Source organism: Catharus ustulatus, chromosome 2, assembly GCF_009819885.2.
Source record: "Catharus ustulatus isolate bCatUst1 chromosome 2, bCatUst1.pri.v2, whole genome shotgun sequence".
Classification (NCBI taxonomy): domain Eukaryota; kingdom Metazoa; phylum Chordata; class Aves; order Passeriformes; family Turdidae; genus Catharus; species Catharus ustulatus.
The window spans coordinates 96,351,248-96,378,137 of NC_046222.1; the positions used below are offsets into that span (position 1 = coordinate 96,351,248).

Here is a 26,890-nt window from a genome sequence, read left to right on the forward strand (position 1 = left end):
GTCTCAAGGGAATAAATACAGTATTTTCTGTAACAGTGGAGAAAAATGTCAAATACTGAGAAATAAAGGAGAAAGCCCACAATTTTTTTCTTCATGTATAGCTGCAAGGCTTATGATTTCACCATCTCAGCTTTTAGGAGAGTATAGGTATGGTGAATCAATCCTTCATAAAATACCTTTCAGAATCTTTAAGGACATCAACAGCTGTGCTTGCACAGACACATCTAGTTCATGAGCGTCAGCTATACTCACTCAGGTTTGTTCTCAGTATTTCTGATTCAAAAGTGTCAACCAAATGTTAATGCATGTCATCAGATTCATCTTTGAGGTCTGATCATGCTGGAAGGGAAACAGACATGAGAAAACATTATGATCTTCTTTCCTCTGTGCTTGCAGAAGTATAAATCATTAGTTAATTGTCTGTGTTTTGCAGAGAAGCAGTGATAAAACTTTAGTGTAAATCAGGCACTGCACAAATTCATTGTAAATCAAATTAATGGCTGGTCAGAAAATAGGTTTGCCACTTTTCATACTTTAGATAAACTAGGGAGAAAATAAGTCTGTCATAATCTTTAATAACAAGCTAATAGAAATTTAAGACCTGATCCATTAATCTCTGGATGCATTATGTCCCTAAAAAATAGCCTGTGGTTCCATGTGGCTTTCAGTTTACAGCAAATGGTGTACATCAATACCAAGCACTCATAACATCTCAATTCAGGCTACGATTTAGTAAAGGTTTTTCTTGTTAAGAAAAAACATGAGATTTTTTTTTTTCCTCACTACTTATAAAACTGGAAAGGTTAAATATACAGAAGGCTGTTTCACACTGTAAAACATGCGGAATTTTGTACTTTCAGCATGCAAGAAACTTAGCTACCCATACTTACTCTTCTGTAGTTTAACTCCACTTCAGAGACTAACTTGTGACCTCAGGCAAACTCCCTGGCTGAAGACTTGGAGGAAAATTAATTGTCCTGCATGTAGCAGCAATGTGGCATTGTTCCCTAGAGAAACGCTTCTGAAGGTCTGTCTGCAAAGGGATGCTGCTGTGCAGTGAAAAGGAGAAATGTGCAATTCCCAAAGGCTTCCTCCCCTGGCAATCACCGTGTACTTGGTTACACATTAACTGGCCATGGTATGAGGCCAGTCCCCAGCCAGTGCAGTCCAGGAGGGAAGTCAAAGCAGAGGGCCTTGGTTCACAGCATATAAACCATAATGTCCACAGCAAAGCCTTCAGTCTCAGTTGTACAATCATGGAAGAGTTTGGGTTGGAAGAGACACGAAACATCACGTAGTTCCAACACCCTTGCCATGGGCAGGAACATCTTCCACTAGACCAGGTTGCTCAATGCCCCATCCAATGTGTCCTTGAATGGTTCCAGCTTCTCTGGGCAACCTGTCCCATTGTCTCACCACAATCAGAGTAAAGAACTTTTTCCTAATATTCAATCTAAACCTGCCCTCTTTCAGTTTGGAGTCATTACTAATGTTCTATGATTACACACCCACATAAAAATTCCCTCTCAAGCTTTCTTGTAGGTAGGTCATCTTTAGTTACTGGAAAATGCTATGAGATCTCCTGCCAGCCAAAATCTACTTCTACTTCTTTCTAGTGAAGCAAACTGAGTTTACAAGGATGTTTGCTTTGACTTTTTCATCCTTATTTGATCTCACCATTAGTCCTGTGTTACTTACAGTTCCAAGGTTTGGCCAGGGGCATTTGTAATAGCTATTAATGTCCATTGGTTCTGTGATTTAGCCCCCTTTCCACTACTGAAAATCCCAAAGGTGCCCAAGGCAGTATATGTTGGCAGTAACTGAAGGGAAAAAAATTACCTGAAAACTTGATCATGTAGTGGAGAACAATGGTGTTTTCTGATCCTGTATCTTGAGTTTAACCTGACTAAAGGTAAGGTGGTCTAACCTACCTGTAATGGATATTGCTTTTGCTCAATGATTACTCACATTATTTTTATCACTTACTTTATGCTATATTTTTATGGTGACTGTTATAACCAGCTAAAGAGCTAGACTGAAGCATGTATGCTTTCTTTGTGAAACCAGCATTTGTTTTCCGTGGAGCTAAACCCAGATGTGATATGAATATAACAGATCAAATGAGAGTAAATATAACATTTTGCAAGTGATGCAAGCTTATATTGTCTTCAGCCTTGTACCATCTTGAAACTTCACATTTGTCTGAAGTGTGCATGTCAGTGTTTTAAATCACACACTGTAGAAGCAGAACAATTTTTTTTGCATGTGTTTGTGTGGACTCTGCATGCAGGAACATGCATGCAGATTTATCTGCATATGCAATATTGACATGGTCAGGAACCCTCCTTGACCTTGAAACAAATAGTACGAGCTGCCTATGTTTGTACTACACAGTGTTTGGCTTTGAGCGTCCTCTGGACCTTACATGTCCCTCAAAGATGGTAGTTCATACCTTCTTTATTTGCCAAAACCGAAGTGTCTGAAGTAAGATAAGGGCTGAGTTCCAGCTCAACAGTTGTGTGCTCCTCTAGTGTGGAGCTGAAAGTTGGTATGCTGCACCCTGATCTGCAGAGCAGAGGTGTGAGTGCAAGCCTGTGGCACAAGCTGGAGGTCAGTGGAGAAAGGATGGAGCCAAACCTGGTGCAGCCTTTTCCAAGCCATCTACTGGAAATTGCCACTGATATTTTTGGGCACCTTTTTAGAGAGTTCTGAGTCAAAACTTTGGGGGACCCAAGCACGCTGACAATTAAGCAGGATGGGTGATCAGGGACAAGAGTTGTATTTCACTTTGTGAAGTAGTTTTATGCAGTAGGATGGACATAGTTATTCATGCTTTTAAAAATATGCACCTGTTCCATGTCTTCCTTTTCCATGGAGGTTTAGTTTTAATCTGTGTGTGTGTGCATGTTACAAAATTTTCTTTTTTTCTTTAAAGACATCTTGTTGTACAAATAAATGTTTTATGTGCATATGAGTGTCTAAGATTTTGGCCTTCTTTCTTGACTTTAGACAAATATGGATACTACTTTAAATAGACCTGGTTGAGAAATAGATTTTCTGATCTTTTTCCAATTACAGATTTCTGATGGAGATTTTTTTTTTCTTGGATAAGGGGGACACACAAAACACAAATCTTAACCTCACTTTTTTTCACAGATCAGCAATGCATTAGTATTTTTTTTTTTTCATAATCCTCCTCTGGAACATTTAGATGTTAAAAATAAAACAATATCCTCTTGACCCTGAAACCACTCAGGACTCTAATTTCCTTATACAGCAGTGCTTAGCCAAAGTGAAATGGAACCAAAGATCCTGGAAATCCTTGGAGCTGATGGCCTAAAGTGCCTCTGAGATCCAGTGTCCTGAATAAAACAGCTGTGTGAGGTAACAAGGCACTAACAGACTGGGCATTTTTTGGTTTCTGTCAGGCATATTGTCAAGAAGCCCAGGGACACTTGGGTACCACCAGAAATGTCTCAAATTTGCATGTTCCCACAGGATGTTTCCATTTTTGTGACTCAGTTTCCCAGTGCAAAAATGTTGTGCTAGGAATTATTTTGACCTTAGCTGATCTGTAAATTGCCAAGGAAACACTTCTGTTGCAGTGCAGCTGTCTTATAGATCATTAAGAGGGTTTCTGTGTCTCAAGCTTTTCCCACCTTCTCCATTTTCTCCACCTTGCTCACTATGCATTATGTGGTATGATAATAAACATGCAGCTCTCACATGCACATAATAGTTCATTTCCCCTGGGGCTTAACAAGGGTAAAGGTGCAAATACTGATGTTCAGCTCACTTTGCCTCATCATTGCAGCAAAGAAGTCCTGAGAAGTCACACTAATTTTGATGTTCTAAGAATGTGTTCTCTCATGTTCATACAGTCAACCCAAATCTGTATCATCACAGGTTTTGTTGTGGGGTATATAGGACTATACTTGTCTTTTTTTCCCCATTTGTTATTGAAATAAAGAGCCAGGATAATCTGTAGAATTCTTCCCCTTGATTAAATTGTTGCTGCTTTGCAGACTACTAGTCTGTGTCTCGTGGTGAATCAGTGGAAATTAGCTTGTGTTGTCTGTAGTAGTAGATTGAAAGTGGGATCATACTTCAATTATAAGTATCTTTTGTCTTACTATACATACTATACTTATTCCATTGGGCCTGATGGTAAAGTGAGGGCCACTATCAAAAGTGAAAAATTATAGCAGAAATAGGACTAATAATATTTTAAACACAGATTTATATTTCAGGCAGCATTTGATTGAGTCAATAATAATTGATGACCAATGCTCTAAGTTCCTTTAGTAACTAAATAGAGTAGTAGAACATAACCTTAGAGCATAGCAACTTGGGGCGGTCAGCTGAGTGAATAATAATAATGTTTGTTTGTTTGTAACGTGTGGCAGGGGAATAAGTGGGAAAATCAGGCTGGAGCAGAAGGAAGGGAGCAGAATGTAGTACAGGCCACTGCCCTGGCCACAGCAGGGAATTGGTGCAATTTGTTGGGGCCAGGTGGCTGCTCCTGGGCAGGTCTGGGAAAACACACTGCACCCTGATGGAGAACAGCCACCAGTAGAGTGAAACCCAACCCTATGAACTATGTAGAGCAGAGGCTTCTGAGGCGTTTTTAAATTAAATACTAATATATAGCTTTTCAAAACTTCTGCTCCTGCTGGAAGAAAAGAGATGCAGTTCAGGCCCTTTCCAGTTTGCCCCTGACACGTGATTTGTGGGGAGCTTCCTTTACTGAAAGAGCTCTTGTCTAAACCTTCCCAGGAGAAATGATACACATCTGTAACATCATGTAGATAGTTTTACATTTCTTCTTATTAGGCAGAAGTTGCATTTGAATTTCACTTCATTAGTAAGGCAATTTTTAGATGAAATCTTCAGCTTCTTAATTATAAAGATCTTCATAGTAAAAAGCTCAGGAATCCTTATGCAGTACATCAATATCCCTGTGCACAGGTAAAGGATAGGAAAGAAAAAGATTAGGTCTTAATTAGTCAATATTTCCTTTGGAGAAATATGCATAAGGTGTTTTACTCTACTTCTCCAGTTATATTTAATTTGTTGACTCTCCAACTTTTCTATTTCATACAGTTTTCATTGTAAGTTAACCACTGTTCCCTTTGTTGTCTTAATTCATTCTTCCCTTTAGTATAAAACTAAAAAGAGTGAACATTCACTCTTTATTTATAGTATTCCGGGTCCCAAGACTTCCCTTCCCTGTTCATTAAGCATTTCTTTCTCCATGGTTCTTCTTTTAAAATGTCTACACCGTATGAATCTTGAAACAATAAGCAATGGTCTCTGCCTTGAGGTGGGGCCACTTGGGCTTACAATGGGTGATTATTTGACTTTTAGTAGTACAACTGACATCTGCTAAGCAGCTAAATTAATTACAGATGTGGTAGAGTTGCCTTAGGGTATATTCCAGACCTTCTCCTGTACTTGAGAGTGGTAATCTGAATTTAAATGGGAGATCTATCAACTAAACAGCTTCTAATAAAAAGCTTTTAATAAAAAAACATGTAAGGTGTTTTCTAAGGGGATGTCAGCAATATTTGTTTTGTTTCTAGTCACTTACATGGCAGAAGAGGCACAACATTGCAGTTTCAGAAGGCTGTAATATTAATTTTATCTGGTAATATAACACTGCGCTTGAAACTGCCCCAAACATGGCAAGATAGATTTCCATTTACGTGAGATCTTCTTACTTATATAAACAAAAGTTGAATAAAACTGACCTGCACAGAAATTGCAAAGGAAGAAATTAATAAATATTTTGAGACTAAATTAAAAACAACCAGACAAACAAAAATCAAGCAAATACTCCCATAAAGAATGGAACTTTCCCTACCTGGAGCACAAAGAAGTACACATTTTTCTAATTCCCATTGGCAGTCCCATTAAGTGTACTTAAAAATTTGGTTATATGTCTGTAAAACACTGCATACAAGCTACTGCCTTGCACAGAAAATAGAATGAATATTGCCACTAGTTCCTGATTGCATCTATCCCTGCTTAAATACCAGTAGTACTCTACTCTGCTCTGGTGCCCTCAACATGGAGCTGGGCATTTAAAAACACCTATCTCTGGGAAAGTTCATTTAACAAATTCCCTTTGAATATTGCTTTCTACTTTCTCTATTGTTATGGCTTGCAAGAGCTCAATAGAAGTCCTTAAAGGCCTTACCTGATACTTTTCTCTCTCTCACTCCCTGAGCAACTTCAGGATATTAGGTCAGTTTAAATGTCAAGTTGAAAGAACTGACTTTCACATTGCTCCAACCTGGCCTTTCTGCATCAATCTTTAATCTTTCTGAAGAAAATCTGTAACTCTGGGTGGTAGTCTGGCCTTGGCCTTTTGTTAATTGCATACTACTCCTGGGAGAATTTTCTTTCTATATGTTTTCTTTCACTGTTCAGCAGTATAAATGCTCTTCTGGCCTGCTTATGCTTCTGTGCTTCAGGATGGTCAAGGCTCAGTAGGTGCTTAGTCATGTCAACCTGGAACATTTTGGATGTTCTCAATATATAATTAAATGGATTTGCTTTCGTCTCCATTGCTTGCCAACTAAGTTCAGGATGTTAATTCAGTCTAAATGTCAAGTTAAAAGAAATACAATTCTAGCCTGCTGAATCGTCTTGTTAACTCGTTCTTCTTTTTACTTTGACCTTTCCTTAGGGAGGTACAGGTACTACTCGATTAGTTTCAGCCTTTCCAGAAGAGTGGTGGAATTTTATATGACTACACCATCTCTGAGGTCATTAAATTCACACTGGACAGGTTTTATACTGGCTCCAACTGTATCTATCCATACTTACTCATTGCGCTGTGAAGAATTATTCTGTCCCAAAACTCAAAAGTGTTGCTCACAAGTGAGCTGAACTTGCAATATCTATATTTAATAAACACTGACCTGAAGAGAGTTGGACTTGTTAGTGAACCATTGCTAGAACAGTTTATATCTGGACCCTAATTATCACAGATATATTGACCCTATTGAAATTAGAATTAGAAGGAATTTTAGAGAATTGTTAAAAATATTTGTGTTTATTTTTCCTGGCTGTAATTGTCAAAAAACCCAAAACGTATCCAAAACAAAATTAGGTTGTAAAAAAAATGATCTAGTGCCAATCACCTCCTTGAAAATTAAAGGATATAGTGTACAATTTGAAGTAGTATTAATTTGCAGATTGAGAGGGTGAAACACAGATCTGACTGCTTGCCACACGCAAAATGTGCATCCTTAGTATGTGACATCCTCAGTAGTTACAGCCCCCTTTAGCAGACTTACAGTAAATATCCATGGAGATCATCAGCTGGGAAGTGAGTGCAGGTGATTAGGAAAGCCAGGGACAAAGGCCAGCAATTTTCTGAAGCAGGAAAGCTGAGAACAAGGCCTGTGAGTAGCTTTGTCAGCAATATCACAGATCAAGGGTGAGGTGAGCAATGCCAGGTGATAGCAGCACCTGAGGTGCAGTTATTTGTGCAAAGTAACTATTTTACATCATGTATATACATACATGTATGATAAAGGAATCTTGGTTATTACCCTTCAAAGACATGGCAGGGTTAGTTTGAGCAATTTAATGAAAAATTCAGTTTTCTATTCAGGAAAATCAAATAAGATGTTAGAAATTGCTAGGAAAGGGATTGAAAGAAACATTCCCAATTGTTGTTATACCATCATATAAACTTGAATATTGTAAGGAGTACTGGTCATCCATTTGAATAGAATATAAGAAAAACAGAAAAGGTGCAAAAAGGGTAACAAGTGCTATCAGAGCTACAGAAGTAGTGTTCGAGGAGAGACTAAAAGTGAGAGAAATATCCTCAGAAACCAACATTCAAATATTACCATCTTTCTAGTATGTACTACATTTCAGACACTCAAGGTGAAATCCCAGATTCCAAGATTAATATAATATAATTAATATAGTATGATCCTAGCTAGAAAACATCCTGCCCCATATAGGGTACCACTGAGAATGCTGTGTATAGATCATGTTTCAGAAGCAGAACATGAGCTCTGAATTTCCAAGTACAACTCCATAAGTGAGCAAGAGTTGACCCTATCACACCAATTCCTTCCCCTTCCCTTACCCTTTTCCTTTCCTTTGCTCCTCCTTCCTACTCCCCCACCATTTTCCCCTCTTCTTCCATCCTCTCCTGTCCTTCTCTCTCCTTCTCATTCCTGTTAGTCTCATTCAACAAGAAGCTCGCTAATAATAATTGTTTTCATCTAAATTAAAGCACAAGTTAAGGTAATGATAATGTTTGCTGACTGAACCCTTCTAATGGAACCCCTATATTAGATTACTCTTAGATTGCTTCTGAAAAAAACGGCAGCTGTATGAACTGATGTCTTCTTGGACACAGTCAGTGGGCTCACTGGCACAAGACCAGTTAGCCTCTGTTCAACTGCCACTTTACTCTTTCAGGATTCTAATCACCACCAAAAAGAAAAAAAAATCAAAATATACTGAAGAATAGCCATCATAGCATTCTTTTACTGCACCTTTGCCTGTCCCCTTGGAGTATGTGAGAATACATGGCAAGTAGCTCAAATGAACCATTAGAGAGTGATAGTGATTTTTCTGCTTAGATACAAAATTTGGAATCTTTATTGTTTGTTTTCAGTTGTCATCAGTACTGTGTTACCAATTGTGCTCCCCTAAACCCAAAAATCTGTGCTACCTGAAGAAATAATTTATAAAAAGGCTAGCTTTTGTACAGCAGCAGAGTAACAACAATTGTGTTTGCTATACTACTTCCCTTCTACTGAGAAACAAATTTCAAGGAAAAACAATATTATTTAGAAGTAAAGTTCCAAACCCAGGTATCTTGTATCCCAGTCATCTTCTAAGAGGTTATTTTGGTCTTTTTCTTACAGAAATTGTTTCTTTGCTATAATAATAATCTTTCACAGGCTCAGAGCTGTCAGGATTCAAAAGAATTAGTAGTATCAAAGATAATATAACCTGATGGACTCTTCGTATTTTTCACTGCTTTCTTCCAAAGTATGCCTATCAGGAAGATGTGTTTTACTTTATGCATGATTACAGTTCACATATAAAAATGAAATGGAGCTTGCCAACTAACCAAGTTTTGCAAAGTTGCACATTTTATTTTTAATGTGTAATCTATTTCCCTTCCCTATCAACAGTATAATTCAGCATCAGTGTACTTTACAATTGTGTGTCAGCACTATCTTTATTGTGCTCTTTCGGCAGAGAAATGACAAGGATTTATCTGAGTCTGGTGAAGTTAACACAGCTCATCTCTTTTACAAATGCCTGGCTTTCTCCTGGAAATGCCAGTAGGATGCCAGCTGGGCTATTAGTGCTATAAAACTGCCACTTCTTCCCTAAGTGATGATGGTGACTCTATAAAAATCACTGACCTGCCTTTAAGCAAGCTTGGTGAACTCATTTCAGTGAAGACCATTGGTAGCCTGCTGCAAAGTCAGCAGGAAATACTCAGTAGATCCCCACTTCACAGAATGCTCTGTGCTATGGGCAATTTGAACACTTACTCAGCGTTAAAAAGGCTTAGTAGTGACCTACTAATCCTTAGTAGGAGTCATAAGAGAAAAACCTCCTTCTCTATCCATCAGTCTGGCCATTTTCTGCAGAAACATCAGGTAAGGAGTTTTGTTTCCCAATGATCCACTACCAAACAGGAAGTAGAAGGTGTTTTCTAAATTTTTTTCTTTCTCCCACTACTCTAAATAGGCTTTTAAGTCTTTGTAGTTGAATATTCTGTATCAGAACTGCCAACATGAGTTGCTCAAAAGTTGACCAGAATCAACTGTACTCACATTTTGACAGGTAACCTGGTCTAGAGGATAAAAGGGAAACTAGTATTGATACAACTCAAGTTCTTTGCAGATGACATGCCCTTAGCAACTGGGAAAATACTGTCCTGGAGGACTCTCTTTAAGACCCTCTTTTTATAGAGATCTGTCAAGTGCTTTCAGCACTTTTATTCATGATATTGATGTATAGTTGAAACTCAGTTAATATCAGGATTGGTCAATGCAAGTGCAGGGTTGACCAAGATGTACAAGATGAACAAACACAGGCTGAGAATCGGTACAGTCTAAAGGATCTAATTTGAATAGTGAGTCCCACACGACGTGTGGGTTTGGGAGCATTATATCTTTGCAAACAGAATAGATATTATGTGGGACAGATGAGCAGAGATGTGCAACACCTGAACTTGGTTGTGCTCTGTTTTGCCTGGTTGGTTTTGTTAAACCAAGATATGCACATTTTGAGAACAGATATGTGGACAGTTTTCAAATGTGAAAACATTGCTAGTAAAGAGAAGCAGATGTGACTCATTGTGCTTGGGTACCCTTACATTAATGGAAAGACACAAAAAAACATTTTCTAGAAATAAAGGTCTAGATCAGATCTTACTAAAAGGTCTGTAAGAATATAAGTGTTGAAATCATGGAGAAGGTTGTTCAGTGGTATGAAATATCTTTCTATTAGACAGTAACTCTCAGGCTGATTGAGGAGTATTTGTCCTGCATTTTGTGCATGTGGCGGAAGGGGGAATGAAGGACAACACCAAATCCCTTGAGAATTCTTCCAGCCCTCTGGCTGTAAGATTTTAAACGCATTAAAATTCATGGAATTCCTAATATTTATTTGCAAAGATAGTAAAACCACTTCATCACAGTAACAGAGAATGTACTGTACTAGAGTAGTTTATGACAACGTGAAAATGAAATGGTAGGAAAGGAGAGAAATTCAGTCCTTTGTCTCCACCAGCTGCTATTTATTTTAATGAGCATCTGACAAAATAATATAAACTTTCAGAATGCCAAGTTTGTGAATATGTAACAACAGCTATAGCCTGAAACTTTGCTGACTCTGTTACACTTGCCGTTTGTTTTCACTTAGAGAATGTTTTATGGCATGTTTGTTATACTTTGGGATGCATATATCAGTGTTTCTGTTGCATTACAAAACACATACTCCTTTTCTTTTCAAGTATTATGTCCAACTTCAGAAGACAGACAAATGAAAAAAAATTGGTTTAATCTGGAGTTGAATGCTGGTAAAAGTATAATTCAAATATATTTTTCTAAAAAAGCCTCCTATCTGGTTTTTTGTACTCCTTTGCTCTTTTTCTAATGATGATGCTGACTCTGGAGGGAAGACATCTAGATGGCTCCACTTTAGACCATAATTTGATGTAAAGCTGAAATAAAGGAAAAAATGGCATTTATATCCCTCCCTCAGCCATATGTATCTAAAACTTACAAGTTTTCAAGCATCATTGCTTTCACAGATCCACAGTCTTCCATCAGAGAGCATACAGGGGGTAGAAATTGGAAGTCTCCCAACAAGCTCATCCATTTGAGTTGTAAGCATTTGGAAAATTCGAATGTTTTGAGCTATAAAAGAAAGCATATTATTTTTGTTAGTTCTGTTCAAAATTCTAACACGGAGTAGTATTTAAAACACAACTTCCAGTCTTTTCCATATTATGTAGGAGTCAGAGTGTGTTTTTGTATCTCATATTGCATAATCACAAAGCTATAGTCAGAACATATAGATGCTTGATCTTGCATGTCTCAGAGGTCTGGGCATGGATAAACTCTGGTCAATTGTTTTAGACTGGGCACTCTGGGACTTGTTTCTCTAGTCCATTTCTTTTCATGTCGTATTGCTGCCCACCAGCTGCCTTATGCTCTATCTAACACCTTCAAAGTCTTTCCCATCATTTACACAGTTTTTTTCTTCTGTCACTTCTGGGTATGGCATGCCTTAAATATCCTTTAAAAGGTTCCTAAAAATGGAGTTTATGGATCTCTGCAAAGAGATCCATATCATGTTTCTGAAGACATGATAATTCTGAGTGCTGCAGGCTTGGAGGAGGCACTCCCACGCAGTTTCCTACATTTGGCTTCCATGTGAAGCATGGAAATCCATGTGAATGCCTGGCAGCCCACAGTGAACATGATGCCCCCTCTTTAGAGAACATTTGTGACAGAGTGTGTTCATTCCAACCCAGAGGTTGAACAAGCCCAGTACCTTCCCTTTCTCAGTGGAGCCTGATGTAAGGAGGAATGCTGCTTTTAGGTGAGCCCCAAGGCAGCTTTAGAGGGGCAGACAGAGTGGATGTTCCCAGACTGAAGCTGTGAGGGTTCTCCCAAAAGGCTGCAAGTGCCCGTGGGAAAGGCAGCATCACAAAAGGCAGAGGCTGTAGCACCAGGCTAGAAAAACCTCTGTGGACAAATCACTAGAAAGCGCCACATATACACTAGAGAATGGATGTTACCTACTCCATGGCTAATTATTTATTCTTTCCTTACCTATTCCCTGATCTTTTTCATAGCATACTTTATACTGTCTTCACCTTGTAATGTCAAATATTGGTCTCATGCTATGAATACCCCAACCCCAATAGAATTTTTTAAAAAATTTATTTTGTGGGGGCAGGAATGAAACTTTAACAAGAAAAAGGAATTTTGTTGTTGGGTTGCTTTTGGTTTGGTTTTTATTAACTGTACTTTAGGTAGATATAAAAATCAGCCAAAGTACCTCATGCTCTGATTATTTCCAGTAGCCACTGACTTTATATCATTTATAAAGAACTGCCTATAATCCACAAAGTACAGAGAAGGAACTTATCCTCCTTTTCTTTGTGCAAAGAGAAATAAATGTTTATGAACGCCAGGCTAGAAACAACTCACTCAGCAAACTTCATCTTTCCTACCCTAACTTCTTCAGGTGCAACACAATCCTGAGTACACCTCTCCCAAGGAAAAAAGTGTGTGTACCTGAGCTTCAGTGTTACTGGTTAAATTCAATTTGTCTAATTTAGCTGTTTCTATGTCCAATATATCATTCTGTTTTAAGAAAATGATGATATATTGTAGGGTGGGATTTACAATCAGGAGGGTATCAAGGGTCCTGCTGAGAGGAGAATTGAGGACTTACAGACTTCTCAGGGTTGAGCTGGTTTTGTGGGTTTTTTTTCTGAATACACCTGTGCCATGGCAAGTGCACAAGAATTTGAGGGAAAGCATCTGGAGGCAAACATTTTCAGGCTATTTGTGGCATAATTCCTATATTTTTAAAGATGTCAATTAGATGAGAGCTTTGAAAACACTTCATATTCTTTGTTGAGTCTATAGGATTTGACAAGCAGATCCAAGTATATCTATTAGGCTTATTTAAATATCAATAGCTACATGTCAAAGGCATACCCACATGTCCTGAATGATTCCTTGCTTTATGTCAGTAGAAATTTTCAGGAAAGTGGGAGGGGATCCCTCAGTAAAGTGTGGGAAAGTCAGCCCTCTCCCCAGGATAAAGGGTAATTGTGGTTAGGTACTGAAAGACTGCAGATGCCTGAGAGATTTTATCATCTGATTTCACTGTAAGGAGTGCAGCTAACAATCCAGAGGAAAGCAAAGCTTGAGTTCTCACCCACATGTGCTAGCCTGGTGAAAAGTAGCATTACATGTGAGTGGAAGCTTACATACCTGCAAAAATGGACCTAGGGGAATAGCCAAGCTCCATTTTCACGGAAAACATTACCCTGACACTTTATTATTTTTAAATTCACGCCCCAGATTCAGAGAAAGTATTGATATTTGGAGTAGAAAAGGTTGTGGTTAATTGAATTCACGATGTAAAGAGGGTGTTGAGTAATACTTTCATCCTAACTTGCATTTTCCTAACTTTCTTCTCCAAACTTTGATGACTGGAGTAAAAATTTTAACATAATTATGGAAATATGCCTGTGTGTTTGTGTGTGTATATAATGTGTGTATATATATTTGTCACACACATGGTGTGTGATGTGTACGAGTTTTTGCATAAATACAAATATATGTGTATATATATATATACACATATTTCAAAATGTTATTTTTTGTTATTGATTGAAAACATTTTTCCTTTAGGTGCAGGAAAGTATGCAGTCCATTTTCTATGTAGATGGTAGCATATTGTTGTCTAGCATAAAGTAGCCTAGAAAGAAACCGGGAAAGAAATGTTACACCTGTCAGTTAGTTCATCTGTTGTTGAAGAGTTCAACTTTATTAGTGATGATGCGTATACATATTCTACATTTTTCTATCTCTGGAAGAAAGAATACAGAAAACAAGAAGGAATTAAGGTCTGACATTTTGCCTTCCTGCTTCAGAATTTTTTCAATGCAAAATACATCAAAATCAGCTTTTACTTATTTTTCATATTTCCTTTCCTTTATTATCATCTGGGTTGTTCAGTCAGTCAAAGCCATCACAAAAGTTTTTAAAACAACAACAAAAACCATAATCCAAACCAGAAGCTGGTTAAAATTGTTTGAATTATTAGTTAAAATTATAATTTGGTGGCAAGCTTTTAAGGAAGAGGAATGTTAAACTAAATTACTGCCTTGATTTTCTGAAAGCAATCTCAGCACCTTCCTCCTTTATAATAGGAAGTTGTGTTGCAGAGCAGCAACACATGTAGTAATAATAATACAGGTTCTACCTTGTGTCAAGGACCCCAAGGCTGAATGCAGCACTCCAGGTGAGTTCTCATGAGGGCAGAGTAGAGGAGGAAAATCATCTCCCTCAACCTGCTTTCCACTTCTCTTTTGATGCAGCCCAGGACACATTTGGGCTCTCTGGGCTGAGGGTGCACACTGCTGGCTCACCTTCAGTTTTTCATCAGTGAGAACTCTGAATTCCTTTCCTGCAGGAGTGGTCTCAATGACTTTTCCCAGTCTGCAGTATATTTTGGGATTTCCCCAGCCTGTGTGCAGCACCTGGTACTTGGGCCTGTTGAATTTCCAAAATTTAGTGTTTGGACAATGCTGTAATATGGTGCAATTATTGGAGCTGCCCTGTGCAAGGGGAGGAGTTGGACTTTGATTATCCTTGTAAGAGTGTCTAATGGACTTCTCCATCTAAAACCCAACTGTTAATACAACCCAAATGATAGCAGGCATATACACCTTTAATCTTCTCATGGACACTGATGCTAGAAAATGCAGACTGAATAAAGAAGGTCAGGATAAAACATGAATTATCAATGATGAGAGTGACACCATGAGCTCCTTGTTTAATTTATGGGAATATGTTCGCTGTGTTAGTCAAATTGCTGCTAAAAGCCCTCTAGCAGTGAAAAAAAAATAATCCTGCATCTAAGAGGATTATAGTGTTCTTTAAGTCCGCAATAGAACTTGGCTGATTTTAGCATCAATAGCAGTTATGCTTTAAGGGCAATGTACAAAGCCATGAATTTTGTATTTAAAGCATCACTTCACCTTGAGGCATTAGGGCAGCTTATTCCCATTTCAATAACAAAAATTTACAATGAAACCAGTCTTCAGCTGCTAAAATATTCTTCCTGTGGACTTAAATTCCTACACTAAACAGTGACATAAAATAATTAGCTATATGGCCCCTTATGTGGTTTTATGGCTTCTGCCTTCTGTATTTGTTGCTGTTAACTCATTATGTGGCCCCAGCTGAGCAAAATGCTTATGTGCATGCTTAAATTTCAGTTTGCTCACTGAATATATAAGTGTAAATGCTTTGTAGAGTCAAGGCCCATTAAATTCTAAGATGACCCAAACCAGATGTTTCTGTTCACTCTCCATTTCCACAGGACAATGCATCTCTTCAGTGTTCACTCATTTCGAACTTAGCCCCCTAACTGCAAACAAAGGAGGCATTTATTTTTAAGCCAGTGAATCCTCTTTTTCCAGGATTGCCTATTTTAAACAACAAAGTATTTAATCCCCCTTATTATTAATCTGTACAGTACTGGTTCTGGGGTAGCTCACACTGAGAAAGGGATTACTTGGAGAGTATGTTTCCTACAGCTATTTAGAGCTTTACATGCTTTGGAGGTGTGGTTGTTTTTTTTCTCCTTTTTTCCTTGTTTTGCCTGAGGACAGAATCCACAGAGATGGGAGAAGTGAAAGCTCATCACAACTGACATTTCAGGCACTGCTTAGTTTGACTGGAAGGTTTAGTAGAGGTTTATTCATACCAATAAGTGGAGGTCATTCTGATTTTCTTTCTTTTAGAAATGTGACAGAGGGGACTGTCTCACTTGGCTGATTCATGATGGAAGAATGATCTTTTTCCAGCTTCTTCCTGTACTGCAGCTTTTGCATAGAAAGTCTAGATGCCTTCTGTTCATTTCAAGAAGCTGTAGTAGACTAAATGTTTGAAGATTGGCAGACTTCCCTCAGATAATTATGAATATTTTACTTGTGTCTGGTTTTGGTAGTACTGTCAAACACTTGATCATGTCAAAACAAGCACTTATAGCTGATACTGAAAGATGCTGGTGACAACAAACACTGCTGCTCATACATAGCCTTGTCTTCACTGTGCAGTTCTGAAGTAGTGAAGTAAACAGCTGATGGGTTATATGAGTGTAAGATACACAAATAGAGATCCAGGAATAATGTATCAGCCATGATGAAAAAAGCCCTTTGTGCCCTGTTCTATATTGCTTGTTTAGAGTAAGCTACATAAAGGATGTTTACAGCATCCACTATTTAGGTGCACAGGGTATAGTGATACTATTTTCCATCTTAATAAATAGCAGGAGAAGTTTTTGTAACAAAACTTACAAACAGGACCCCTGATTTCTAAGATGCTGTGATGTACATGTCCCTTGCTTGAAGTGGCTCTGGATGGTGCATAGTCTTTCCATCTAGTGGTTAGATGAATGGGATGATATATATTCTTCATAACCTTTCAAGATGTTCACATCTTAAAATAGGAGTCATTAAAATATGAAGGAAATGCTTTATGAGAAAAAGCATATAGCTACATTAAGTAAGGAGGAGAGACTAGGCTAAATGTGAAAAAGAAAACACAGGGAAATTCAAAACTGTCAGGTTGTCATAATTGAAACTTCCCCTTCTTAATAGCTAACTTTGGCCCAGCTCCCTTCTCTTACATATATAAAAAAACCCAACTTACCCATGGATGATGGGAATATGATGGACTGACTGCATATGTGCCTCTGGCACTGTAGTCCTCACAGTTAGCTTCTTCTGAGTAGATGTGCCACCAGTATTCCCTTGATCCCATAAGTCCTGCCCAGATAAATCCAGAGACAGCTGAGCAAGAGGGTGCAGTAAGTCCAACTTTTGGCTCTGGAGCACAGGAAGGTGCAGGCTGTTCCCCCGGGCAAGGCACTGCTCAGGGCTCTTCTCCATATGAAGCTGTTTGATGGATTAGAATAATATTTAAAGCAGTAAATCCCTACCCAGAGGTAGGTAGCTGCTGCCTTCTTTTGTCTGGGCTGGAAGGCTCCAGTGTTTGACCTGACAAAATCCCATGGACTCAGCTGTGCTTGCCATCTGGCTGCTCCCTCCAGGAACAGGCTGACTGAACCAGCTGACTTGGACAGGGATGAGGGCTGAACTGATGACCCTGATGACCCTGATGCCTAAATTGGGTAACCGGAACCTGTGAACCTGTTACCTTAAAATAATTTCCTATGACCTACAGCATTATCTCCCCTACAACAGTGTTTATGTGTTTGGAAGGTTTTCTTGTCTTCTGCAAGGACAGACTTTCTCTTTATGGAAAGGACAGACTTGTTCTCCTTAGATGAAGTCAAGCTTCCTCTAGGTCATACCTTTTCTCTGGGTCCTTGTTGTGACAGGCCCACACATTTGCCAGTTTTCTCTCTCCTTGCAGAGTACCTGTCACAGGAGGTATTTTGAATCCTTTTCTTGAATCTCCAACCTAACAATCTCCACAGTTACAGCAAAAGCTCTTTGCATCTCTTTTTACTAATCCCCTCCATATTATAAGGTCCCTTTGTCTTTGGTTTATAACTCCAGACTCTTGCCAGTGCTGTTGAAATTCTCTATGCTCTGCTCAGAGCTCCCCAGTTTCATCTTTTCCAAACCATGGAATAGCATTGCAGGCCATCACTTGGTGAGAGTTGTATCTGCTATCTCGTCAGATGTGGGTGCAGCTTTTGAGGTCAACCCATCAATGTGTCACTTGGGCTCCTTCTGAGGACACTTCTGGCATGCCAGCCTCCTCACTGAATGCCACCCTGCTTCTCCCACACTCTGTGGCCTGTCACATCTAAGGTATGTGACATGCTCAGCATGCCGGCCTAGTGATCTGAATAGTACTTAGTATAGTATTTTTTGTGTCAGATTGACTCAAAAAGGGCTGGGTATATGTGAGATGCAGCAAGGCTGCAGAGCAAATCCAGACCAGAGCTAATTGTGCCACTGTTATGCTTAGTGCTGGAGATTAGACAAGCTTGCCTGTCACAGCTGAGTTCTGAAAAACCAAAACACTTCTGCTTCTTCCCAGGATGCAAGTAGGGGAGAAACGTAATTTCCTTATTAAAAACCCCTCAACAACCAATTCCCCAACCTTCTTTTCTTTAAATATAGTGGTTTCCCAACCTTTCTATTGCTAAATTTAACAGGACATGGTCTTTGTCCCAGAGAAAACAGCTGACTTTACAGCAAAAAAGTATTTTCTAGCCATCCTATCTAATCTGATCCCAATGGGCCAGTATCTCTTGTGACATTTTATAAGGTGGTTTAGATCTTCTAGGTGTTATAAATTTATATTATATATACCCTGTATGTTCACATTTAGACAGAGATTTACAAGCTCAGCTATTCTAGAATATTATTTGAATCTATTTTTTCTCATCACTATCTTATGCACTTCTACCAGCTGGATATCCAGGGAAGCATTTCCAGCTGACTACTAAAATACAGTGTAGCAATTGCATTAAATTGCTCAGTAGTTTTACAATAACAAATAGAATTATTTTAATGTTAAAATGTCTATGGCATTTTCACCTGAAGAAGTGTAATCCTTCTGTAGGTTACATGAACTTGAGTTATATTTTGCTGGAGGCTTTCCAGTACCTATAAGCAGATAAATTTTAAAAGTAACAACTTCTAAAGGTAGACTGCAAAACTGCAAATAATAATGAAACCAAGAGTGTGAGGACAAAAGTGAGGATAAAACTTGCTTTCCTATGGAAATGACCTAAAGATCTGAAAGTGGAAGGATACATGCCAAAATCACGTCCATGGCCACTCCACTTTTAGACATCTTTCTTTCCTTCGTTTATGGTCCCTGCTTTGTCTGTGCAGATGGTAAATTCTTGCAAACTCTTCAAGACACGTATCTAAACACAGAGCAAAAATGTGCTGCCTGATCCTTCTGTGTTTATTGAAGATCTTCAGCTGTGGATACCATGGCTAACTGGGGCTTTGCATTCCTTGGTTAATATTTAATTTGTAGCATAGCTGCAGCTCACATGGGATCCTGGATTCATCAGTCAGGGAAATTTCCCATTACTCATGAAAAATTTAGTTCAAACAAGCAATACAGGATTGGACAATTATCTATTATTAGTCCTTTTCCAAGCTAAAGTAATTATAAAATAAACAGGTTGCAATCATAGTAAAAAAGAAGTCTTGAGTCTTCTCAGAAAGGATAGCCTTTATTTTGTAATTGCCTTTTTGCAGAAAATCATTAAAAAACAGTCTGGAAAAATATTTATTAGTTTTGGACGGGCAAAGTTAGTGTGTGTTTCATTGATAGGAACATTTCCACTGAAACTCCAGATAGAACCAAGCACTTTAGAAGCCTAGAGTCGAACTAAAAAGAAACTGTAACCTTATTACTTTGCCTTCATATGTACTTTATACAGTCATTATATATGTGTTTAGCTCACAATACATAAACACATACATTATGCAAAAAGACCGACACTACAAAGAGGTAGAAAAAACTCTGACTATTTCCTTGGTATGTGCAAGGTATGTGTCAGGCAACAGCAAATTATATTTGACTGGGGTAGTTGGTAGCTTCCACCTTTAACTGTGTTCTATTCATTTACCTGCATCAGTCTAAACCTAGTGATTTAAAAATTTTAAAAATTATTTGATTAAGTAAAGTTTGGATGTGTTCCATTACACAGAGATGCTTTTTTGGCTTATTTATGTTTGTAGTTTTACACAGGCTTAATTCCCCTAGGTGCAATTTACTTTCAAGTGCTGCATTCAAGAGGCAAAAAGACCTTAAAGTGGACATAAATTAGATTTGGCTGAGTAAAAGGCTCAATTAATATACAGTAATTTCATGATTATATGCTAAACCATTTTGACTAAAATTTTGGTCCAAACCCGGAAGTGCGGCTTATAATCAGGTGCGGCTTATATATGGACAAAGAACGAAAAGTTGCTGATTTAGTTTAAGGAGAATGGAAATGGAGAATGTAAACCCCCTCCCTCCAAATTACTATAACTTTGAAATCAAGAGACTCTCAGGCAAAGATAAGGGAATTAGGAATAACAGTTCTTTTCTAGGGAAATTAAAATAGAAATACAGTACTCCAAAGAAACAAACTCCAAACCCTGACAAAGTCAGAGTACAGCCTGACACCCCGTCAGGCAGGGTGTTGGTAGCAGTCCCATTAAATGGTGGCTGCATCCTCCTGCAGTGACAGATGTGATTCAGTTGGAGCAGTGCTCCTGTAGAAGGTACAGTTTCCCTCTGGAGATCCAGTGGTGATGGGGAGAAATCTGATTTTCCTCTGGAGTCCAGTGGAGAAAAGGGCTCCCTTAGTGTCCCAAAACCTCTGTTTTTATCTAGGTAAGAAATGCTGGGCTCTTCCTCCTGGCTGGAGCAACTTCCAATGAGATGCAGTAATTTTATCAGTCCCACAGTGGGACTCAATGGCCATTAGCAGAAAATGACTGGCTGGAGGAAGGATGGGTTGTGAAAAGATAAAGAACAATGCCCCGCCTGGTTTCAATGGATGGGCCATTAGCAGAATATCTGCCGTTGAGATAAGGATCACTGTCCCCACCCTCAACAGATGGTGATAGAATAGATACCTTTTATCACACTCTGTATTGTAACCCAAGACAGTTGCCGACACCCAGACGTGTGGCTTATAATCAGGTGCGGCTTATAATTATGAAATTACTGTAGTTAAAACATTTGAAGTCCTGCTGGCACATCTGGGTTTGTTAAACACATGCTGGGGTAAGGCTGAGGAATCAGCTGTAACCTCAGAAGACCAGTGTGCTGAGTCTCCATCCAGAGTCAGCAGAGACAGAGTCTCCTTGCAGAGTTTGTTTTTGAATTTTTAGGAAATGAACTTGTTCCTCACTGTTACCACCAATGCACTTAGCAGCTCAAACACAGGAAGAGCATTCTGTAGCTGTCTACAGAAAAATGTATTCACACCAAGCCTTAAAAATAAAAGCTGGCTGTTATTTTAATGTTAAAGCTTTCACTTAGAGCGCTAGACTCCCAAAGGGCATGACGCTTCAATCCAGTACAGGTTAAAGGAGAATAAATTTTGAAGTACAGGTTATAAATACTTCCACAGTAGATATGCCCACACACTGTAACTACTGGAAAATTCATGGGAACAAGATAGACTCTTGTACCATCACTTTGAAACTGCTCATTTGCATCTGCTTTTCCTGTTTAGCCAATTCTACTCCATTTCCCCAAAAAACCCAATGAACCACAATGAATCAGCATTCAGCACACTTCTTTAAGAGCACAAAAACTTGTTTCTTACCATTATCAAAAGTGAAGCCCTTTTATCAAAATATTAGTTGCCTGGAAGAAATAATCTAAAAAGAGTGAATCCTACCTCTTAAAACTTCATTAAGTGATTCAGCAAGACTTCTCTGGTATGCCACTCCAAGTATGACCATGGCTAACCAGGCCGGCTGAGGCTTTATCTAGTGTTGAAAAGATCCAAGCACAGAAATACCAAGCACAGTCCCAGTGTTGCTCTGCTATTTCCACACCCTTAACAGAAAATACTTCTGGTGGTTCACATGTGCAATGTATAAAGCTTCTTCATCTCAAGCAAGTTCTGTGTACTGGCATAATCTGAATGAAAATATGGTACATTTACACAAAATTCCATACCTTAAAAGCAACTGCAGATTACCTCACATATGTTAAGGACTAGATGCTTTGTCACCTTTCTGCATTTGCTCCAACCTCCACTGGGCCTCTGGTTTATGTAGTGTGGTCTCTGCAGAGCTTCTCCTAGTGCCTAATGGCGATGATGAAAGTCTTTTCACTGCATTCGATCACTTTTGGGTTTGCATTTGTTTTGCTTCTGGAACTACAGTGTTGATTATTATTGCTGATCCAAGACCACAATCCCAGGTTGTTCATGCAGCCAACCCAACAGCTCCGCTTGTGTTAAATTTTCTCTCTTTTTAAACCTTTCCCTAGGTTGGAAAAATCCACAAGAATGCTGCCCGCAAAAGAGAGTACCACGTGCTGTTCATGGTGATCACTGCAGTTATCTGTTACCTGCTGTGCTGGATTCCATATGGGGTTATAGCATTACTTGCAACATTTGGCAAGCCAGGTATTGTGACTCCAGTCACAAGCATCATACCTTCCATCCTAGCAAAAAGCAGCACTGTTTGCAATCCCATTATCTACATACTTATGAATAAGCAGGTAAGACATACATTATTTTAAAATTGTATTTTCTTCAAGGTCCATCAGACATTCTTGACCATTGTGACTACCAGTCTTATAGATGTATCTTTAAGGACATTGAAAGCTTGTCCAAACAATACTACTGGAGTCTTGGGGTGGAAGTCTTTGCAAACAACAGCATGTTGCTAGATAAGAAGAATGGAAAAATGTTTGCTTACTGAAATTGCTTGTGTTCTTCTGAGGGCACACTGGGTATTAATTTGTATCCTTCAGAGTTGGTTGCCAAAGGTATTTACAAGAAAAATGCTCAAACATTCGGTGAAGTTGAGGAGTGGGGGGGGGGGGGAAATGGGCAAGGAGACAAAGGGATTTCATGACCTTGAAAACAAAATAAATGAGACCATTTATAAATACCATTTTCATTATAGACCCCCTTGAAACCAAATATAATTTCAGTTACTGTTTTTGTGGACATCTACATCCTTACTGGTAAATTCACAGTTCAGCTACATGCCAAAATATATAATGAATTTTGCCTCATGACCACCTAGGCATATTCTAAAAATGCCTACATCCAGTTCAGGTCCTGCGTTTCTCTAAATGCCATTTTCAGTACTCCTAATGTTTCTGTGTTGACAATTTTGACTCTAAAGTTTGATAATGGCAGATCTGGAAGTTTTAAAAGTTTTGCAGTAGGTAATCTGATAAATATGCATAGTTTATGAAAACTTTTTTTTATTAGATTATGTGTTAGAGGTTTTTCTCCATTTTCTTTCTTCATTATGGCCATTACATTATTGCAAAGCAAAGAAACATCCTTTGTATTTTCTTGCTCAGTATATGCTGGAGCCCACTCTTAGTATTTATCAACAGCAGTATTATATTGTTATGGAGCTGAGACAAGGGAAGAGTTAAATGTAACAACCAAATATATTCAAGATTTGCCACAGCCTGAGATCATTCTTGGCCTGCTTCATCTAACCTAAATTTCTTAAACAACAAAAGAATCTACTCTTGGAATTTGAGGGGAAAATCTCAAGCAAGCTGTGAAACCTCCCTGAAATCAGAAGGAAAAAGTTCTATTGCCTTCCCCAAGACCAGGGCTTCATTTCCAAAGTCTAGTTGGAGCTGACATTGAAGCAAACTGAACATTCCATTTGGAAAGTGTTAATGCTGAAGAAAAACAGTAACTTTCCCCCTTACCTTTTATGATTCTTATGAAAACTTCTCACCATCAACATCTGTCTTGCTTCTTTATTCTCTGAACACTTTGACTGAGGTCCTTGACTGAGAGATAATCTGAGTGTGCTGTGATAACTGGACTGGGTTATATAATACTGACAGCAGATACATTTTGGCATTATCTTTACACATGGAGATGTTATGGGCCACCCTGAAAGGGGGGAGCTTGTTCAAATTTGAGATAGATACTTTTCACTAATCAAACCAAAAGGATAGCTAATGTACAGCATTAACCTGCAGCTCTCCTCTGCTGTGCCACTGTATATTAGCAGTGAAAATAATTGGATTTAACTGACACTGAGAAATGTGCTTCACTCAAAAAGGTGAAACCCATCCCTTTGTTTCTCCTCCTATCAGAACAGGAACAATAGTAACACCCCCATTCAATGCGTCACTGGTGTTCTTGGCACCTCTGTAGTTGTTCTCACACTTTCTTGTAAATTTAACGCCTCAGGGAAAAGAAGTTGTTAATCTTCTTGGCTCTCAGTTTTCCTGGTCTTCATGCCTAGCTGAGAATTGTCACGGAAGGCTTGTGCCTCCCAACACAGAAATTATCTGGCCTGCATTTTTCACAGCTCTCTGCAGATATGAGGTACCACAGTAGGGTATTTACTCCTGCACTTTATAAATACACAGAATATACAGCATAATTTTTAGCTCCCTATGTATCAGTCTTTTTGCTCAGGGAAATGCCCTGAAGACTAGAAAACAATGCTGGTTGACTGCAGCTGTGGTGTTAGCTTCCAGCTGTCATAAATCTGTGCAGAGTAGTGTGGAACCATCAGCCTCTGAGTCAGCTTTAAAACTCATCCTACAGAGCACATCCTTAAATTAACTCTCAAGCAGTCCCTGAGTCACTTTCATGGTCCTGGAAATCTAGAGAAAGAGTTTTGTCTTTGGCATCACCTACTGCACTGATCTGAGGTGGTAAATCACTGCAGAAAATAGTGAATTTCTTTCCAGCTGCAGGAGTTCCCTCAGATGGGATGGAATGAGGTGTGCTGCAGTCCTTCTTCCTGTGCTGTCCTCTGGGAGGAGGGAGATGCACTGTTTGAGCTGGACTGTTATTGGGCTCATAACATGCCAGGCAGACATCAAGATTCACTGACAAAACTAAAGCACTAAACTGCCTGAGACCAAGTGATGCTGGGAAGAAGCTGGGAGAAACAGTAGAGGAGATTCCATTTTCCCTGTTCTTTCTTTATGGGAGGCTGTTTTGGCTCTTGGCAATATGACTGTGTGTGCCTGGGGCAGCTTCCCCAAAGGTCAGGTCCCAAAAAGGCAGCACACAGCTGGGCAAGGTCAGCTTACACTTTCAGTACATCAGTCCTTTATAATTATATAGTTAATGTTGTGCAGGTTTAGTTTCATCTCCTCCTACCTCTCCAGTATCTTTTATTCCCATCACACGTCCCTGTCAAATTCCCATTGTTCAAACTTCCTCCCATACAACCACCCCAAACAGATTTCTAATGACAGCTCCAACTACCTCACTTTTGCCATGTTACATGCAAGCAAGTATTTGTAGGAGAATAGTTTGTAAGGCTAGTGCAGAAGGCAATCTTTCCCAATGAATTACAGCTGTACTGATTACCAAGAAGTGGAGACAGCCTTGTCTGCCCAATGAATCTGGGTATTATAAAAGAGTGGGTCAGCTAGCATAGAGTAAGTTGTAATTGAAGATGGAGTTGCAGAGTCTGTTGTGGTTTGGGATGGAGTCTGCTGGCTGTGCTGTGAGGAGGTAAGGGATGTGCTATTGTGCAAGGGTCAGATAAGGTAAGAAGATGTTGAGTGAGGGGCAGTTAGGAGAGAAGGAGTCAGTGCTGTGTGGAACTGCCTATAAGAAAAGGAGTCAGTGCTGTGTGAAGCTGCCTATGAGGAAAGGAGTAAGAGTTCACTGAAATAAGGCATGGAAAGTTTATAATAAAGGGGTGGTGATGGTGTCAGCTGTGTCTGTTTTGACATAATTACAAGAAATATTAAGCATTCACCCAGGAGATGTGGAGTTTCCCTGTAGCCATGGGTTTGCTGCTGAGGAGATGGTTGCTGTGAGAATCCTGTTGTTGTGTGTTCCACAGAACAGCACAGAAACCCCAACATGGAAGTGCTTTCTGGCTGATATTACTGTGCATGAGGATGTACTGCACTAAGAAACAGGGATTATTAGCTGGATAGCCTAACGTGTGGAAGCTTCAGAGGTTAACCTTGTTTGACAAGACAAATACATTTTTTGTTGATGTAGAAGATACTGAGTGTTCAAGAAGGTGTGGTTATGGATGAGATGACAATGAGATTGAGTGACTCTCCGCTTGCTATTTTGCATAATTTGAACATGGCACTCAGAGAAAATAGAAATTTGCTGTATTGCTACTGACAGCCAAATTTAACTTAGGTTTAAGCCTGTATCACTTTTAATACAGAGAAGCATTTGTTTGAAAACTACTGATCAGATTATAAGTCACAATCTTTGCTGAAGCAAAATAGCCTTGCTCCCCTGCAACTCATGAGCTTTAAGCTACTTTCTTTTACATTTTTTATTGCTCAGGTAGTGCATCTAAGTCTCCCTGGGCTACTGAAACTCAGGCTAGCACATCTAATACCCTATTGCATATTACAATTGAAGAAAAAGTCCACCCAAACCATGTGATCAGTAATGTGCTATTTCTGGTGTCAGAAAGTGCCTCTGAGCAAAAGAGTGTGTGAGGAAAGGGATGTATTAAATATGAATTTAGGTCCCTGATTAGTGATTTGATTTCTAGTGTCTGTCTTCTAGTATTAAAATCATTGCACTTTAAAATAATAGGTGACCCTGTCATTTTCCCTAAGTATCTTGAGAAGTGATGATCAAAAGAGTATACACACTTGAAAGTCATTACTACTGTGACCTTTCCAAATTTGTTATGTAATGGAGCATGATGGGTTAAGGGAGGAATTAAGGAGAAAGAATGATGAAACTAAGCTGTGTACAGAGACTTATTTTTTCCCTGAAGAGATTTGAATAACAATGACAATGATGTACTTGGAGAGTATTCATCAATGGGAATGATGTTAGGATGTGGACCCAACATCACACACCTCCCAGGTGCCTCTGCTGTAGCTCTGACTGTCCCTAGGCAGCTATTCCACCTCCTCTTAGCTAATGAGTGGCTTGTAGCTCAGGCCAGCCCCCTCTT

At 39.0% G+C, this 26,890-nt stretch overlaps 1 protein-coding gene across 1 annotated transcript in view; it reads left to right on the forward strand.

Annotated features, from left to right (window-relative positions):
- The window catches only part of LOC117011306 (pinopsin-like), an 87,527-nt gene that overhangs the window by 41,497 nt on the left and 19,140 nt on the right, over positions 1-26,890 (forward strand). Inside the window, exon 4 of the mRNA XM_033086667.1 lies at positions 22,260-22,493. Within this exon, the coding sequence (XP_032942558.1) occupies positions 22,260-22,493 (234 nt within the window). The remainder of the gene's footprint in view (positions 1-22,259; positions 22,494-26,890) is intronic.